Here is an 18,116-nt window from a genome sequence, read left to right as displayed (position 1 = left end):
GCGGGCCGCCAGGCCGGGAGCGCAGCGCACCGCGTGCCTGCGGCTCCGCGGCGGGGCTGGCGGGGCGGGAGCGGGTAGGGCCCCTCCGGCCCAGTGCTGCGGTTTCCTTTGTCCCCGCCTCTGGCTGGGCGCCGAGGGTCGCCGGCCGTGAGCAGAAATTCGTCCCGAGCCCGCGTTCTGGAACTCGGCTTCCCACGTGCGGCCCCCGCTAGGCAGGGCAGGAAGAAGCCTGGCCAGCTCCTCCCGCGGCTCCGGCGCCCGAAGCGACTCGCTCCAGCTCGCGCTTGGCTCTCCCCGCTCCGCCCCGGGGCTTGGGACTTGAGGGAGAGACCGAAACAAGCCTTTAGTCGCCCGAGCCGAGGCAGCGCTGAGGGCCGGCGCCGCTCGTCCGAAATAGGGTAGTTTGGAAGGAAAGAGGGAGCCCCGCTGCCTCCACCCCCACCTCCCTGAACACACACACACTCACACACGATTCTGAGGTGCAGGTGAATTCGAGGACAGAGGCAGTTCTCTAGCGCCCCCCTGTGCGGTGCTGCGGGACCCCTCGGCAGTGGGTGGGACTCGAAAATAGCCCCAACCCTTCCGTTCCCCAAAGATGCCTGTCAACACGCCCCGAATACAACCGAAACGGCTGCCACATCTTCTGTGTGTGTGTGTGTGTGTGTGTGTGTGTGTGACGGGGGGGGGGAGAGTCATAAGATTTCCACTGGGTTCACGCGCTTCTTACCTGCAGCACGGTTTGAGCTTCTGTGTGTCTGTTAGAAGAAGGAAGAGAAACTGCCATGACCATCCGTCTTCATTAAGCCAATTCCTCGACCCTCAAACTCTCAGTTAAATTGTATTTTATAATGCAGTGCAAGATAACAGCATCCACGTGAAAATGAGCTCCCCAATTTAAGTCTGAGCCTACATCGATGCTGTATCTACATCCCAACAGCGAGCTAGATTTTAGGCTAGCAGCTTCTATTCCGCAGGAAAACTTTCAATCTAAGTAGACTCATGGTTTGCCTCCTGCCTCTCTCTCTGTGTTATCTTTTATTTGCTTTCATTTTTAAAGCAAGTATTCCTTAGTCATCCCCAGCGCAGTCCAGCGCATTGACACCGGGTGCACCGACTGCCGCAGAGCGGCGGGTGCCGGCGGGGCTTATGAGCCCCGCGCGGGCGAAGGTCGGTGCTGCAGCGTCAGGTGCGGTCGGACGCTAGGACCGCGGGAGGTCCGCGGCCGCCGCGGCGCTACCTTAAACCCAGCCCAATGCCGCTTCCTGCGCCACTCTGCGCGCAGGCGGGGGATGCGCTGGAGCAGTCGCTCCGCCCGACACGGCGCTCCGGGAGCCAGCGCGGGCAACACCTGTTCACGCCGGCCAGGGCGGCACGCGAGTCCCGGACGCCTTCTCCTTCGTTCGCCGCTCCCCACTCATCCTAAGCCAACGGACATCTGCTGACCCTCTGGAGAATTCTGGATATTAGCCTTGGACGCCTAAAGTTTTTTTTTTGTTTTCTTTTTATTTTATTATTATTATTTTGGAGAGGGGACCGGGAGGGGAGATTGATCACCGCCGACAACGTTAGATTCCCCCCCACCCCCTTGAAGGATTCATGCTGATGTCTGCAGAGTCCGTTAGAGAGTAAAAACAGCGCATGCCTTCCTGGAGTCAGGATCCGTAAATTCTGACGTAGCCCGTGCATCTTAAAAATCCCTATAATAACGCCTAGGTATTTAAGTTGCTATGGTCATTCTGATCTCAAACCAAATGGAGAAACTACGGATTTTTTTCCTTATTACGGTTGGATGGGATGAAGACCTTACTGCTTGCTAAGAGCTGGGGAATCTATCCATAGAGATACATAGATATGTTTATAAATATGTCAGTGTGTGAGTATAAAGTGGTGGTTTCTTAGACTATCAGTGGTTTGACCTTGAACCTGTGCCAGTGAAAACAGCATATTACTTTTATTTATGCATTTAATGGATTGAAGAAAAAGATCTTTTTTTTTTTTTTTTTTTTTTTTTTTTTTTTTTTTTTTGCTCTCTGCAACTGCAGTAAGGGAGGGGAGTTGGATATACCTCGCCTAATATCTCCGGGGTTTGACACCATCATTGTTTATTCTTGTGCTCCAAAAGCCGAGTCTTCTGATGGCTCCCTTAGGAGAAGTTGGGAACTATTTCGGTGTGCAGGATTCGGTACCGTTTGGGAATGTGCCCGTGTTGCCGGTGGACAGCCCGGTTTTATTAAGCGACCACCTGGGTCAGTCTGAAGCAGGGGGGCTCCCCAGGGGGCCCGCAGTCACGGACTTGGATCATTTAAAGGGGATTCTCAGGCGGAGGCAGCTCTACTGCAGGACTGGATTTCACTTAGAAATCTTCCCCAACGGTACTATCCAGGGAACCAGGAAAGACCACAGCCGATTTGGTAGGTATACCGTTAACCCTTTAGTGACCATGCGATGCAATGTTGGGGTTATAACTACCAAGAAGGGGATGGTTGGGAGGGGGATGCGGGCAAGGGATCTCTGTTTCTCTCTTGCTAGCTCAGAAAAAAAATGCCTCCTGAACTGCAGATCTGCTATTGGCACCATGCAAATCTGAATGGAAAGGCCTTTCTTTCTTTTTTTAATGGGGATGGGGGCATGATTTATAAATATAGCATAAGTCCCTAGTTCTTGTGCATCAGATACACTGGGAAGATCGGGTTTAGAAAGTTTCTTTTGAATGGACTGATTCCATGAGTTTTACGCTTTAATCATTACCTACTAAAAACTTAAAAAATGCATTCACTTTCCTGAAGGCAGTGGTTACAATCATGTGCCAAAATTTTTACCCTCTTCTTCTTTTCGCCTATTAAGTACTGCTTGAATTGTAAATTAAGCGTATTGTTTATTCCCATCCCGTAGGCGAAGGTCGCTGACTGATTGTTCTGTTGGGAGAAGGAGTAAAGTCATATTTTAGTCTCAGCGAGCAGCACGGGCTCAGGGCTTGGGGGAAAAGGACTTCTGAAGGGGTTTGTCCTTCCAGCGATCCAGTTATAACCTCTGCCTTTTAATTCCTGTAGTGTTCAGCGCTGCGTGGGCTTCCTGAGTGGGTCTCTGATGTGTGTGTGTGTGTGTGTGTGTTCTCGCGCGCGTGCAAAAGCTGTGAGCTAATTTTAAAGGGCATTCCGAGGATTTCATTTTCAAAGGACGGTATTTGTGACTCAGCATTGAGGGCTGCAGACTCGAGGGCTGGCGACTCCATCTACTTGTAAATGCCCGCACACACGTGTCTGCTGGAGCAGCCTTAGACCCGACAGCGTGAAGTCAAGTAACTGAGTCCCGATGGGGAGCGCTGGGTTTTTTTCCTTCCTTTAAAAAATAAAAATAAAAATAAAAATTAAGCCCCCCGTTTGGGCAACCAAATTGTTGGAAGGAGTTAACTTCTCAGTGAACCCACCTGACAACACTTAAACTAGGTCGTAAAAAACAAAGTCCTGTGCGGATTTTTCTTCCTTGTGTTTTAATGCCAGATGTTGAGTACGATCTAAACTCTATGTTTAGCTTCCTGGGACTGTAGGTGATGCCAGTTTAATGAAGGTGAGGAAGATTCAGGCGTGGGACTGGGGTGGTTTTTCTCCCTTGTTCACCACGCAGCCTCCGCGGAACCTTGGTAGATGTCCCTGGGTCGTCTCCCCTCCATGCTTAAAAAAAAAGTTGTAGCTCCTAGTTTTGCAATTATTCATTTGAAGTATAAGTCCCCCCCCCCCCCAATCCCCAAGAAGTAAACGCAGCTCCGGTTGTTGCAAAGTGAAGAATAAAGTTTACTGAGTGCCTTAGCTCTGCCGCCGCGGTGAGGGCTGCCACCCGGCTGAGCGTTAGTTCCAGAAAGGCAGGCCACGAGCGGGGCGGACGCGCGTGGGAGCCGGCCTGGCTGGGCGCGCCGCGGCGGGCCGGGCGTCGCGCGGGAAGGGCGGCCGGGGCGCGCCTCCCAGGGCGGGTGCGTGGCCGAGTCCTCGCGGCGCTCGCGGGCCGGCAGGTGCCTGCGGGGTTCGCAGCGCGCACACACTGGGCCCTGCTGCTCCGCGGGGTCCTAAGCGCACCCTGTTACGCGCTCACGGCCAGGCCGCTCCCTTCGCAGCCGGTGGGACCACTGGATCGCGGCGGGCGGGGGCCGAGACCCTATCACCCACATCTTGGGAACCTAGTACTCTTTTTGATCCAAGTTTAGCCCCTGAGCTTCCTGTGTGTGCGTGTGTGTGCAGAGAGGAGTCGGCCGCGCGGTTGTGTGCGGTGTGGGCACGGCTCGGGCGAGCGCGGTGGCCGGAGACGTGGTGGCGGGCACTGGGGCTGACTCCTCTCTCCTCCCGCCATCCCGGATCCCGCCCCTCCCCTAAGGACGGGGTGAGCCTCGGGCAGGAGGTGGGCTCCGCGGTGTCCGGGGGCGGACCCGGCTCTCCGGTGGGGCGAACAAAGGGGCGGGCGGTGGGCCATTGTGAAACCGCTTTCCGGGCTCAGAGCTCGGCTGTGGGCTGGCGGGCGCCGGCCTCTCCGCGCCGGGGAGCCGGGAGCGCGCGTCGGGGCGGGAGCGCGAGTCGGGGCGGGAGCGCGGGCGCGGGCGCGGGCGGACTGCATTGTGCAAGGCAGCGAGCCGCGGTCTCGGAGCGACCCCTTCGGCCCCTCGGAGCAGCACAATCGGGTCTCCGCGTAAGAAGAGATTATTGGATGCCGGAGTTTGGTTTCCTCCACGCCCCCCGTTCCCCCCACCCCCACCATAGGCCTTTTTTTTTTTGATGCAGTCACCTTTAGGATAGGACGTTTGCCACACGCAGTAGACTTATTATAAATCCAGTTACTGCCACTGGGGAGAGCAGGGGTGCAAGGCTGGGATGGTGGGCCACCGGGATGTGGTGGGGCGGGGCTGGGGGCAGGTGAGGCGCGTTCTGGGGCCAGCGCAAGACGACTGCAGGTACAGCGGGGACCTAGAGAAAGACTAGACCCTCCTCGAAGGTTGGAGAAAGGTGTCGCCAAGGAAGTGACATCTCAACTCCTTAGACTCGCTTAGCGCCGTTACCCTGGGGGAGGGGGGTGGGAGGTGCAGCCAAAGCAAAGGGACTCTGCGTGGGTGTGAGTGGGAGAGGAGAGGAGAGAGAGCCCCGGCCGGGGTGGGGGGCAGGGGCCGCAGAGCCGCGAGCTCGCCGGTGGGCCCCGCGCCAGCCGCGGGCGAAGGGCGCGCAGGGCGCTCCGCTTGCCACTCACCCTCGCTTGGATGGAGCTGAGTGGGTGGCTGTGCGCAGTGGGGGCGGGGAGGAGGGTGAGGCAGGAGGGTTATTTAAGTCTCTCATCCGGTTGCAGTGAGAAGCGGGCCCCCGGGGTGACAGCAGTGCCGCGGTCTCCCGCTGCTCCCGCTGCGGCAGGTCCCAATATTAGCAACCCTGCGGAGCGCGGGGCGTGCGCGGGGAGCTCCGGCCCGCCTTCCCGTCCCCGCCCGGAAGGAGGCTGCTCGGCGCTAGGACCCACGGGCCGCTGCTGAGGGCGCAGGGGAGGGGACGAGGTGCTGCGGTGGCTCCTTGCACCTGGCGCCCTAGCGCCCTGCCGCTACCTCACCTTCTGCCTTCCCTCCACCTGTCCCCTGCAACAGTCTCCCCCTCCTCACTCCGCTCCCCTCTAGGGACTTGCTCTTCACCCCCAGGCTCTCTTCAGATTCTTTAGAAAAGGGTGGCCATGGGTGGGGGCGTGTGTCGGGCTGCTGGTGGGGGTTTACACCTTGATTAAAATAGAAGGTGCATTTTCTACCTGAAATGAGACAGCAGAAGGAAACGTGCTGGAGGATGGTTTTTTGCCGCCCCCACGCAGACGCAGGTGACTGCAGCTGCTGGCAAGCCTGGTGGTGACACAGCAGCAGCAGCAGTGCAGGGGACATGGGGGTGGGGGAGAGCCTTACTTTTGTTCCAGCAGGAGCTGCGGCGTTGACAACTTAGGTGGGAGCTTGAGGGAGCCTTTTGTGTTTTCCTTTGGGGGCGGCGGTGCGGAGCTATGGCTTCCTAGAGAGGAGGAACTGGGTAATAGGCTGGGGAAGCAAGAACTTCCGTTTCATTTTTCTCTTTGAAAGTACCCCGAACTTGCTACAGGGGAAAAAAGTGAGGTGGAAACCAATTGGGGGAATGGTATTGTAGAGTAATAAAAAAGTGAGTGTTGGCCTGATGGGCTGTTTTACTGGCATCATGTCCACAGACCAGGTGAAGCCTGAGCTTGGAGCCACTGATCTGGAAAGATGGAGTGCTTTCCACTGATGTGCCTTTTGGTCTGGGGTGACAGCCCTGCGAGGGGACTTCATCTTGACCCAGATGAACACTGGAGCTGGGCTGCCCATTCAAAGGGAGTGAGAGGGAAGTTGTAATAGAGGAGGGAAATATGATAGGCAGTGTGATATTTTTAAAAGGAGAGATAAGGAAAATCTTATTTCTAGGGTTTTTGCTCTTAAAATAAAAATCTGGCCTATGGATCTGCCTCTTTACTATCTCAGGAAAGGGAAAGACTGCCTGTGCTAGCAGCTGTCTGAGGATTGGTTCAGATTCTCAGAAAATTGCTCGGGTTATAACTCCCCAGTTAGTCATTTTGTTAAGTAAATGCTGAGATTTGCTTAAGTCACTATAGACTACGACTTACCCTGACCCAGGGCCCTGGAATGATTGATTTGGCAGCCCTGGTGTGGAATTCTTTGGTTAGCAGGAGACCCTGTGTGTGTGTGTGTGGGGGGGGGGGGGTGTAATAATCTATTTTCAAAAGCCTCATGTCATGCTTCTCTCCACAGTCTGCATAAATTTTTTGTCGTCTCAAGACTGCGGCTCTGTTAAACCTTGGGTGCTTTTAGGATGGAGGGTGTTTAACATGGACCACGGAGAGCAGCTTCCCACTTTCCCTGTTGGCCTTCTGATGGGTTTGTGAGGCCCAGTTCATGTGGGCTCTGGGAACCTGGGCCAGCTTTGGGTTAAGGGTCCATTTGAACAGAACCTGAGAAGCCCAATGAGCTCTGGGGCTTACCCCTAAAGGAGGAAAGTTTGCTGTGGTCTTTTTCCAGACGTCGTCCCAGGAACGGTCCTGGTCTCCTGTGGACCAGGGGCGATCTCGGACCTCATCAAACCCCGTGGTGCCCAACGATCACGTCCTCGGGCGGAACTGTTCTGTGCTATGGAATAGAAGAGGGGAATGACATGAGACACAGCCTCTGTGCTTCCCAAGCCCTGCCGTCACCGCCCATTACTGTGCCTCTCAGAGTTGAGGATGTTTAGGTTGTATGCGCGTAAGAGGAGGGCCAGCCTGCCGTGTATGCATGGTGAGCTCCCCAGCTTTCATTTTTGGCCCAAGCCCCACCATTTCCTTCTTTCTCTTCTCTTCTTTTGATCATTAAACATTTGGAAGTTTCTACACAAAGCCTTCTCCTGGGCTATGATCAAGTTTATCCCCAGTGCTGCACACTCATGTAAACAAACAACGGGGGTGGTGGGTTGTGCTTAAGTTGGTATGCTTGGAAGCACTTGCTTGGCAGAGGCTTGGGCCCAGAGAGAGGGTCCTTGACCTGGTTGAGGCTATTTAGTTTGTTGTGGATAAGATGGTACCTTAAGGAGAAGTAAGGCTCTCCTGCTGGCTCAGGGGCGGGGGCATTGCCAGCTTGCCAGGTCTCTCTGACCTCCCGGCGTTGGCTCTCCTCTCATGTGATGGAATCCCTGTGACTCATACATTTTGGTGTTCTACTGGCCCTCGACCACTGAGGTGACCTCAGAAAAGTCTGGGTTGTTATTTCGAAGTCTCTGTTTTTTCAAGGAGCTGCAGAGATATGGATGGTCATATGAGGTGACAGAATCTTTTTCCACTGCTGGGATAGCTCCTTGGAGACTTTTCTCTGGTGGTTTCTCCTTCAGCAAGCCTCCTTGAACTCTCCTTCTCAAATGTAAAAGAGCTGTCTATCTTTGAATACTGACAATACCCTGTCCATCTCGCTCTCACGGTGTTCATGACATTGTTATATTTATCCTTTTTTTTTTTTTTTTTGTCCTTATCTCTCACTAGACAGTGAGCTCCTTGAGGGTACAGGGCCCAGGCCATAGCCTACTCATCTGTATACACTCAGTAAATGGGTGTGGTGCTGGGTTTGCAGTCATCACTCAAAAACAGTTTGTTGAGTGAATAAATAAGGGCATATGAATTGCAGCTATCTTGTCAATGCCAGAAGAAGCAGCATAATAGGTCTCTTAATGCTTTCATGTCCAAATTATATAATGATGATGATGATGACACCAAAGCAACAGTATTTTGAACCCTTGCAATTTTTCAAGCACAGTGCTAAGTGTTCTAAATGATCTCATTTAATTCTCATAAAATAAATAACTTCTTTAAGTGTTGGGAAAGGAGCTGAGGAATTTCACTGATAAACTGTCCCATTTTTGAACATCATACATCTTCATTGATTTTTGTTACTTGCTCTAGATGCCCAAAGTAGCGATGCTGACTTTTTAATCCTTGGGAACTTGAAGCTGCTGGATGAGTGTGCCCTTCCCCAACCCCTGTGCCTTTTTCCGGCAGGGGAAGTCCTAGGCCCACTTGTGGTTCCACCCTTCCCCAGCTAGGATGTCTCTCTTGGTGGGGTGGGATCTGGGGGTAGGGCTGGAGTAGGGATGATTTGGTAGTTGAAGCTCAGCTTCCAGTAAAGCCTGTTTTCTCACACCATTGCAAGGAGTGGAGCTGGTTACCTGGTGCTTCTTATTGACCCCTTTCCAGACGCTGCTCAAGGCAGAATGTCACCACCAGTGCAAAGAATGTGGGAACGAGGCCTAAGAAAGCTTCTCTCCTGTTCAAATACAGGGCATTAGTAGTTATTTTCTGAACTTGCAGATAAAACCACATTTAATGAAAACATTGAACATTAGTCACAATTGTGACTACCCAGAAGATTCTGGTTTCTAGCACGCAGGAGCATTTGCTAGGCTGCACTAGGAGTTGAGCCTGGTGTGAGGTTAACTTGAACAGAACATAACTTGGCTTATGTGTATCTTTTTTGTCTCCAGTATTTAAATGCTCTTTAGTGGTTACTTTAAGATACACTTGCATAGCCAACTGAAGATTCCTCTTTGTTAATTTGAGCAGACGTTCATATTTCAGAATAATAGATCCTTTCTTTTAATATTGGATATTAAATAACCCTGACTTATTAAGTCATAGATATTTATTACTGAGTTGATTCCAGAACTTACAACCTTTAACAGGAAAAGCTTGTGCTATGCGTCCATAAAAGCTTTGAGGAAATAACGGAGATGGGCAGATGTCCACATTCCCATGTTCTGCATGACAAGGGAGCAGTGCTCCGGCGCCTGTGAGCCCCTGCTGCACCTGTGGAAATGGCTCAGTCCCAGGGGCTCACCTGTTCTTTCTCTCAGCTGCTTTCAGGACTGCCCACGGGGGCTGTGCAGTCTGAATCAGTTACCCTCTTCTAGTCACTAGGAAGGGCATAAGTATATGAAACTGGTACAGAAATCATAGATACACTGAGGAGTTCCTTGGGGCGGGGTGGGGGCGTAAAACCAATTGGTAGATGTGGATAATATTTAAGGACAGAGACTTCAGAGTCCGGTTGCTTGGGGGCAAATTATTTAACCTCAAACCTCAATTTCTCCCTTTGTAAATTAGAGATTAAGATATTATAACGTCTAGGGTTGGCACAGACTCCAGGCTCAGGTACTCCAGCTCTTACTGTTATTATTGTTATTATTTTTCCTGATGTTCTGCAGACCACACAAATGGTTTCGTGAAATCAGGTAGCTGATGGGCAACCTTGGCTAACGTTCATTGTTGGTTCTCGGAACCACCTCATGTTTAGGCAAAATGGAAGGAGGATACAAGGAGCTTTTAGTTTTATGGTTAAACCTTTCTTCATTAAATTGTTCAGACCACAGAGAGGGAAAAATGTTTCCTGTATTTCGTTTTATGATGAAAATTGGACATTAATTAACTTTTTGGGTAACTGTGACTGATATTGTGGTGCTTTTTCAGATAGTGAAAAAGAGATTCACATATATGTGACTCCTTATAGTAATAAAATACCACAATTTCAATTATTTGGAATTGTAAGAATTAGAAATAGTACAGTGGTATAAAATGATTGCATCAGAAAGGGAGTGCATCTTATGTGAACTGAAGCCTGTAGAAGTACTGCCTAATTTATCCTTCCATTTGCTCTGTGAAGTAGGCAAGGCTAGTAATACACTGGCTTGTTTGAACTGTATGTTTCATGATATATTCATAGATTATCAGATCTAAAACATATGTTGTAATTTCTCCTTAATTTTTTCCATACACTATTTCACATGCTATTAAAATAACGAGGTCTGCAGGCCTAGATAAATATTCGCTAAACTGTAAGCACATTTGTTGCATTTTGTGCTTATAAAAGAATTTGAAATACTCTTATAAGAAATGTCTCTTCTTTTTACATAACCTTGGAGCAGAGTTTTCTCTTGAGTTTAATCGTTTGCTTTATTAGATTTATGTAGTTCATGTCTTCTATTCATTGCTGCACAGTCTGTTTTGTGAGAGTTACAAAATTAATTGTTTAAAAATCCATGTAAGTGCTTTTTCACTAGTCGCACGAGACTGACTATAGCACAGTGTTACCTTAGTTTTTTTCCTAAACTCTTACATGTAAGTAAATTTTTAAATATTTGAAGATATTTTATAAATGAAAACTCAATGTTAGCTACGTGTTAATACAAGCTCTACTAAATGTGTAGCACTAGATAACAAAAAATGAGAAAATGGCTGAGCACAAGTAATATTAGCATTGCTCTAAATATACTGGGGGGTGATCATTTTAAAACGATACAATTAGAGAAGTTGAATCTGTTGTGTGGCCATAAAATTCTGGGTTTATGCCCAGCTGAGGTGTTATTTTTGGTGAGGTTAGCAAGAGGAGAGTAGGAAATAAAAGATCATTATTTTGATTTGGTTTTGGTTTATAGTTATTCCACACCTTTTTGAATCAAGGGCATTTTTGGAACTAGTGTTGTCCCCCAGAATATTATCCATCTTAATTGCTTAACAATCTCTTTGAGGTTTAGATTGGTATAGCAAAAATCAATACTTTCTTTAAGCAGAAATATTTAGGATGTGTGTAGGTTTCCAGATGGAACTCAGTCAAGTTATGCACTAGAGACCTGGATAATTTTCTGTATGAACCAATCAAGGTTTTGATTAGTACTTCATACTCTTTGAGAGACACAGAACAATTCTCTGAATAGAAATTTTACTGATGCATGACCATACATGAATACTTAATTTCTCATTTATCAAGTGAGAGAAGGTTGTTTTCTGTTAAATGAAACTGTTTTAGGCTAACTAAGATATGTTTATTGGTTTGTCTTTTTGGCATACTTAATATCTATGTAGATCTTAGCTTTGTAAAAATATATTGTGGCAATATATATACCAACAGAATTTCTCATTTAGGCCACTTCCAAGTGTACAGTTCAGTGGTATTAATTACGTTCGCAATGTTGTACCACCTTCTTGTTTGTTATCTAAGTCATCATGTTGATAAGTCTCATATCATTACTATAAGATACAATTTAGTTGGAAAATCAGTTCTTTTAGGCAGTGGCTTTAAAATAGAAGACTTCTTTAGTGTGAGATTGTCAAAGTTGGGAGGTGGGCACAATGTCCTCTCACAAACTACTTAGGATGCAGAGATTCTAAGGAAAGGGGCTGTGCTCTGACTTGTTCTCTGCCCTTTGCCGTTGTTTCCTAGGCATTCTGGAATTTATCAGTATAGCAGTGGGCCTGGTGAGCATTCGAGGCGTGGACAGTGGACTCTACCTCGGCATGAACGAGAAGGGGGAGCTGTACGGATCAGTAAGTACTCTGGGAAAGAGACTGCCCACTGTTATGTCCCATATTTAGTTTGGACTGCATTTTCTCTGGATTAAAAATAGCTAGAAATTAAAATGAGCCTGTTTGGAAAAAGAGTTTAAGCCTTTACTTTTTGAAGGAAAACCATTTTGTTTTTATTGCATAGATATGGGCTCTGCATCTGCACTAGACCCAAGTTTATAAGAAAATACTTTATTTATATGCCAAAACCATCTTCATTATCAAGTAAATAAAAAATTGGCAAGTGTGAAAAATCCCATCTTGTATTGAATGGGAGTTATTTTTGAAATGAATTGAAATTATCTTTTCCCAAGCCTTGCCAAGCATGGTAATTAAAATTAGAAATAGACCATGCAGTGAATTTAAACCCTCTCTCTGAGCTACATGAAATTGTCATTATGCAGGGAGAGAAGGGAGATGGAAATTGTTGTCAGATATTCTTGTATGTGAAGAGTATTGTAATTATTGGCAAGTACTTTGAGTTTCTTTTTTCCCCCTCTCTTACTTTCTACCTCCACTAGTTTGTAAGCTCCTGGGGGAAGGCAGTCAAGAAGCCTTCATTTTGAATAACCAGGTGCCAGGGGCTATTCTAGTTGCTGAGGACACAGCAATAAATGAGACAAGTCCCTGCCCCTCATAGAACTTGTGCTCTTAGGAGAGAGAACCCACTTTACATCTTTGTATCTCTTTACCGAGACTAAAACTCAGTGCGTGGTATCCAACAGGCACTTAAACCTTTGCTAAATATGTGAATATGACTAATAGATTATTAGCTGTTAACATACTAAATTGAGTTTTCAACATTAGAACTTGTAGTCAAATTAACTTTCAGTTTTTCATTACAATTATTGTTGGTCAAACAAGAATTTAATCCACTCTACTTGAAATATAAGAACTTTGATTAGCATCTACAAAAAGTTGAAAATAAGAAGAAACTTGGAATGGAAATATTTCTGGAATCCTCAGTTGACAAAAATGAAGGGCATTTTCATTAGAATCAGGAAAATTTTTTTCTAGATATACTCTTGTTTTATCCATATACTAATGAAAATATAGATGCAAGGACTGGAAGGACTATCGAAGTTTTCTTCAAAAACTCCAGAGGATGGTAAATTATGGCTGGTTAATGTGAACATAACACACATCATTTTTAATGATGTAAATATGATTCTTCTGCCTTGATAAAATTTTAGAGTATTAGGTTGATTTGTTTAGTTAGATAATGAAGTCTTTTAAGAAAAGTGTGTCCTTGAAAGCAAAGGTTATTTTAAAATTTGTTTTTAAGTATTGGATTGAGTTTAGTTTTTAACAGTACTTGGTTTAGACAAAGTTTGCTTTCTAAGTGAGCTTTGTCAACACTTTTGAGTGCAAAGAAGGATGAAGAGGAAAGATACAAGATGAAGGAGGCTTTTAAATTTTAAAACTCTAAAGTGATGCTCTCCTTTTGTCACAAACTCAGTATTTTTCAATTTAGTTCTGGAACATGGATTTGATTAATCTGATCACAGTTGAACTCAATAAAATGTTTTTTTTGGGTGGAGAGCTGAAATTCTGACCTTTAGTGGATGGAAAAGACTGGTATAGCATAATGGTCTCCAAACATTTTTGACAACATACTGCAAACAAAAATTTTTTTTTTAGTATGGATCTCAACATATACATATTTAATTATTTAGGAAATGTGTATGTCTAAAATATAATTCAAAAATATTATTTTACAAAACTTGCACCAACATAAAAATTTGAAAAGGATACGTTTAATGAATAAACACAAATAGAAGTCCTGCTATTCTGTCCCATGAACCTCTTGCACACTCCTCTGGGCACATGCCACTTTGGCAATGACAGTCTATCAGATGCAATCATTGGTGAGATAGAGACTTCTGAGATTTTTCGGTTGCAAAGGAGAGCAGATCTAACTTTGTGTTCAGCAAAATTGCCTCTGCAGTTGCATCTCTGCCTAGTCTTGCCTCCCCACCAGGATTATTTCCGTGGCTTCCCTCCTAGTCCCTTTCTCTCGTGTGGCTGCCTCCTCCATCTGTCTGCCCCAGGTGGCAGCTCAGGGCCGGGTGCAGAGTCAGCTGGTGACATGGTGCCATGTGAAGGTGAATGCCCTCTTGGTCCATTTCCTGTGTGTCCAGAGCGCAGTGTTTAGGGTTTCATTAGCACCCGCAGACTGTGTGGTTAGGCATGGACTTCTCCCCTCCAGTACCAGGCCGCCGCACAGCTACTGGCCAAGAATCCCAGCAGGGCCAAAGAGAGAATCCAAGAGAAGGCAGAAAAGACACTCTGCCTTCCCAGCTTGGGAAATGGAGACCTGATGGTAAGGGCTTGGGCGTTGCCCTGAGGAAACTATGACAAGGAGCACTTTTCCATATTATGATTTCCTGGTGGAAAAATATCTCAGGCTGCTTCTCTGCATCCAGTTTCCCCCATCACCAATCCATTCTCCATACCAATGGCAGAATTACCTTTTGAAACCCAGATATGAGTGCCACTCCTCGGTTCAGACCCCTTCAAAGAGAAGCCTTTGAAGGATGATGTCCACATTCTTGAGCGTAGCATTCAATACTTTGCACAGACCACTCTGGCTGAATCTACTTTGGTGCCATCTCTTGTGACTCTTTCCTCGTGTAATTTGAGTCAGTCTGTTTGCTGTTCTCTAAACATGTCATGCAGTCTGGTTTGTACATAGGGTGAGTTAGACCCTCTCTCTGGAATGCTTTCTCTACCTGATGAAGCAACGCTCTTTCTTTAGGATTCAATGAAAATATTGCCTCTTCTGAAGAGTCTTCACCAAACCCTAACTCTAACCCTACTTGTTCTAGTCAGCAGTCCTCAGCTTTTCCTCTGGCCCCAGTAATACTTCGATAATATTTCCATTATCCCACAAGTATCAGTGTGGTTCATAGTATGGTCAATTGCATTTCTGTTTTCCATAATGTAGTTAAAGGGCATGGATCTCATTTAAAAAAAAAATGTTGGATTAACACATAGCAATGGGACTTGCATTTTCACTGGACTAAAATGAATTAAAAATTGTCATTTATTTCTAGCCTTCATTAAATATGTAGATGTGGATCTCTGTATCCCTGCATATATGGCCAGTGAATATTTAGGCCTCTCCTTGAAGGGAGAATCGCTGTCTTCCATTCCCATGCTTAATTGGACTGTGTCTATGTTGTCCCTGGTGTGTTTGGCCCACGGGGAATATGGCTGAGGCTGGAAAAAAGATAGTGTAGTGGAAAGAGCATGGGAACGGGAGTCTGGAGACTTGAGCTCCCCTTCTGCCTCTGCTGCTAACTAGGCATGGCCCTCATTTTCCTTATCTGTAAAATGAAGAGCTCGAGTTAGATGGCTGGCTGTCTCTTCCCACTCTGCTTTTCAAGAATTCTGTATTTTGGGTATTTCAGGCTTCACTGTTCAGTCTTCTCTGCCTAACCCACGATGTTCTCTCTATACACAAAGGGTTTCTGCAGCCAGATCTTTCTGCCTGTGATGCGCAGAGCTGGGAGGAGAACTCCCTGGGCAGCCAGGTTTATTATCTCTCTGGTCTGTACCCAGTGCGGGGAGAGGGGAGAATGGTGGCGAGAGGGTCCTTGCTTTTTGGTGGTGGGAATCTCACATTTTCCATTTGGTTGGGGGTTGGCGATGGACAGAGAAGAGACCAAAATAGCTCATTTTCATTGTGATGAAACTGACAGGGGGGAAAAAAAGAAGCAGGCAGTGCTTATACTAGAAAATACATGAAAAATGGTAGCTTAAAGAATCTTTACCTGTGTTGAAGTTGTCTAAAGCTCAGTAAACTAGAGTGGGCAAGTTTTATTTCTAAATATTAGAAAAACCTTGAAAAGACTGCACTCCTTATGAAACAAGGTAAATAAGGGATTTGGGGAAACTGCAGTCACTTTAATAAAGTAATTGAATGTATAAATGTAGTAAAAATTCATTTAAAAATTTATCTTGGTATTTTGGATAATTACATCCATTGTTTTCCTCTAAGTTGACCTTGAGCATACATCTAAGAGGCCAGAGGTGATGGGCTATTACTTCTTCAGAAAAAATATATGGGATTATGATTTCCCATTAGAATGTGAAAATAGAAAAACTACATTGTTAATGTGTATCACAAATTGACTATTAGAAGAAAACCTAAATAATTCTAACTCAGAGGTGGAGTTTATTGTATTCGTGTGCTAATTCATTCATTTGCTAATTCATTCATTCATTCTGCAGACATTTATACCTACTGTATACCTGGCACTATGCTAAGTGAATAACAGTGAAACAAATATCTGAAAATCTGGTTAGGGAAATATAAATAATTTGGTGCAATGTGAAATGCACTATAGGAATGTACAAATGTCTTGGTGGCCCAGAGGAGTTAATGTTTAAATCACTGCTTGGGAAGCTGAATGGTAGCATCTGAACTGGATCTTGAGGAATGAATACAAGTCTCAGAAAAGGAAAGGCGGGCAAATTAGGGCACATAACTCTTCACACGTGAAGATTACGCTACCCTGCGTGAGCAAAATTTAGAGACAGTTTTAGATGGTGCACGTGTGCACACACACATGGCCAGAGGATTAGAATATTAACTTACATTTGTCACTTTTGTTCTTAACAAAGAGATTGGAATTCAGGCTCAGATAGTTACTTTTAGGGTCTTAATCTAAATTATCTGGGTACTATCAAGACAATGGATCACAATAAATGTCTTATTAAAGAAGAATGCTATGAAAAAATTAATCTCCTTCTAGAACCTTGTGTTTAACGAAAGGTTTCTGACCTTTTCATTAAAAAAGTATTATTATTTATTATCTATTATTATTTATTTGGAGTTAAAATCGGAATGATATAAAAAAGTAGAGTGATAGAGTCTGCAAAAGTGACTCAAAAGGATATCATGCAAATTGGGAAGTGCTAGCACTTGTGGTTTGCATCCCTTTTATAACATGTATTTATTCTGCCCAGAATTTTAATTCATGTTGGTCTCTCCCACTAGATTACGTTTTTGGGGGTCAGAGTCTCTGGCTTTATAACCTTTCTTTCTTAAAGGCCCAGGGCAACGTTTCCTATGTAGTTGACACATGATAAATGTTTGTTGACCCAATTCTTCAACTCATCATGAACCCCATGCATGCAGAGTCTTGCCATATTTTAGTATGGTGCAGTGATAGTACTACCTAAATGAGGTTGTCAGTTTATAGAGTCCAGGTGTCTCCATAGGAGTTCTCTCCTTCAGTGATTTGCTCAAAGGCATGGAACTCATGAATGGCAGCGTGAAGACTCAAACCTGGTTCTTCTGGCTCTTATCCAGTGCTTTGGAACCCTATCATCATACTGACAGAGATGCTTGTTAAAACAGGGGTTTACTAGTGGATTTGGTTGTTATATTTCCAGGGAGATAATTGGGCGCATGGTTTATGTAACTTTGTATAATCAATAGCCAAGATATGATGGCTATGTTGACTGTGTTTCCACTGTGATAAGCTTTCTTTTAATAAATGCATTAGTTGGGGCCAAAGAAGCTCCTTGCGTGATGTTTCCATAGTAGGTGGCTGGAGCCCTTTAGAGCCACTTGTCCCAGCATTGAGCAGTGTATATCAACACCTTTTAAAGGAAAAAATAAAGTATCTCAGACTCCTTAAATTCCTTTTATTATGTCATTTAAATATGTACAAACATAAAGCTAGATACAAACTGCTTATACTTCTGCCTCTTGTACAACTATAATTCAAACCGTATTTATGTTAAAATTCAAACTGAATTATAAGACCAATCATATCTAAGTGAACATAATTGGCTTAACGTGAAGGGTGCTGTTGTCTGGCTGAAACTAAGTTGGCACTTCTTTGGGAGTGTGGCCAGGTTTGCCAGAGTGTGCTGGCCTCTTCAGAGGACCCTGCGGTGACCCCCCCCCCAACTCTCCCCTATTTGAATTACTATGGACCCAAATGATGTCATTTGGCCCTCACTCGTCTCAAACTTATCACTTATGTACTAAGTATGTCTTTTCCTTTTCCTGTTAGCCCCTGATGGTCAGGGTAGTGCTACTTAGTGCTAAAAGTCACTAATTTAATGACTTTACACTAATCAGTGTGTTTGAACACTTGTGCATTCTTGGATGGCAGTGTTTAGTTCTAGAGTGCTCATCCGGATGACCCAGAATATGCTTTCTGTGGTTCCTTTATTTTGTCATTGCAATGAAAATATAAAGCCAAAACATT

The 18,116-nt window shown here is 45.8% G+C and overlaps 1 protein-coding gene and 1 long non-coding RNA gene across 2 annotated transcripts in view; one reads left to right on the top strand and one right to left on the bottom strand.

Annotated features, from left to right (window-relative positions):
• Positions 1–2,037: 2,037 nt before the first annotated feature.
• The window catches only part of FGF9 (fibroblast growth factor 9), a 29,920-nt gene continuing 13,841 nt past the window's right edge, over positions 2,038–18,116 (top strand). Inside the window, exons 1-2 of the mRNA XM_037800560.1 lie at positions 2,038–2,411; positions 11,765–11,868. Coding sequence (XP_037656488.1) covers positions 2,135–2,411; positions 11,765–11,868 — 381 coding nt within the window. The 5' untranslated portion in view covers positions 2,038–2,134. The remainder of the gene's footprint in view (positions 2,412–11,764; positions 11,869–18,116) is intronic.
• LOC119507377 lies at positions 2,693–5,366 on the bottom strand. Its single transcript, XR_005211225.1, has 3 exons — positions 5,227–5,366; positions 3,428–3,671; positions 2,693–3,339 (listed from the first exon to the last, which is right to left on the bottom strand). It is a non-coding gene; the product is annotated as an uncharacterized LOC119507377 (long non-coding RNA).

Source organism: Choloepus didactylus, chromosome 12 (assembly GCF_015220235.1).
Source record: "Choloepus didactylus isolate mChoDid1 chromosome 12, mChoDid1.pri, whole genome shotgun sequence".
Taxonomy (NCBI): domain Eukaryota; kingdom Metazoa; phylum Chordata; class Mammalia; order Pilosa; family Megalonychidae; genus Choloepus; species Choloepus didactylus.
Note: the sequence above shows the minus strand (reverse complement) of the source record. Positions and strands in the feature narration are given on the sequence as shown.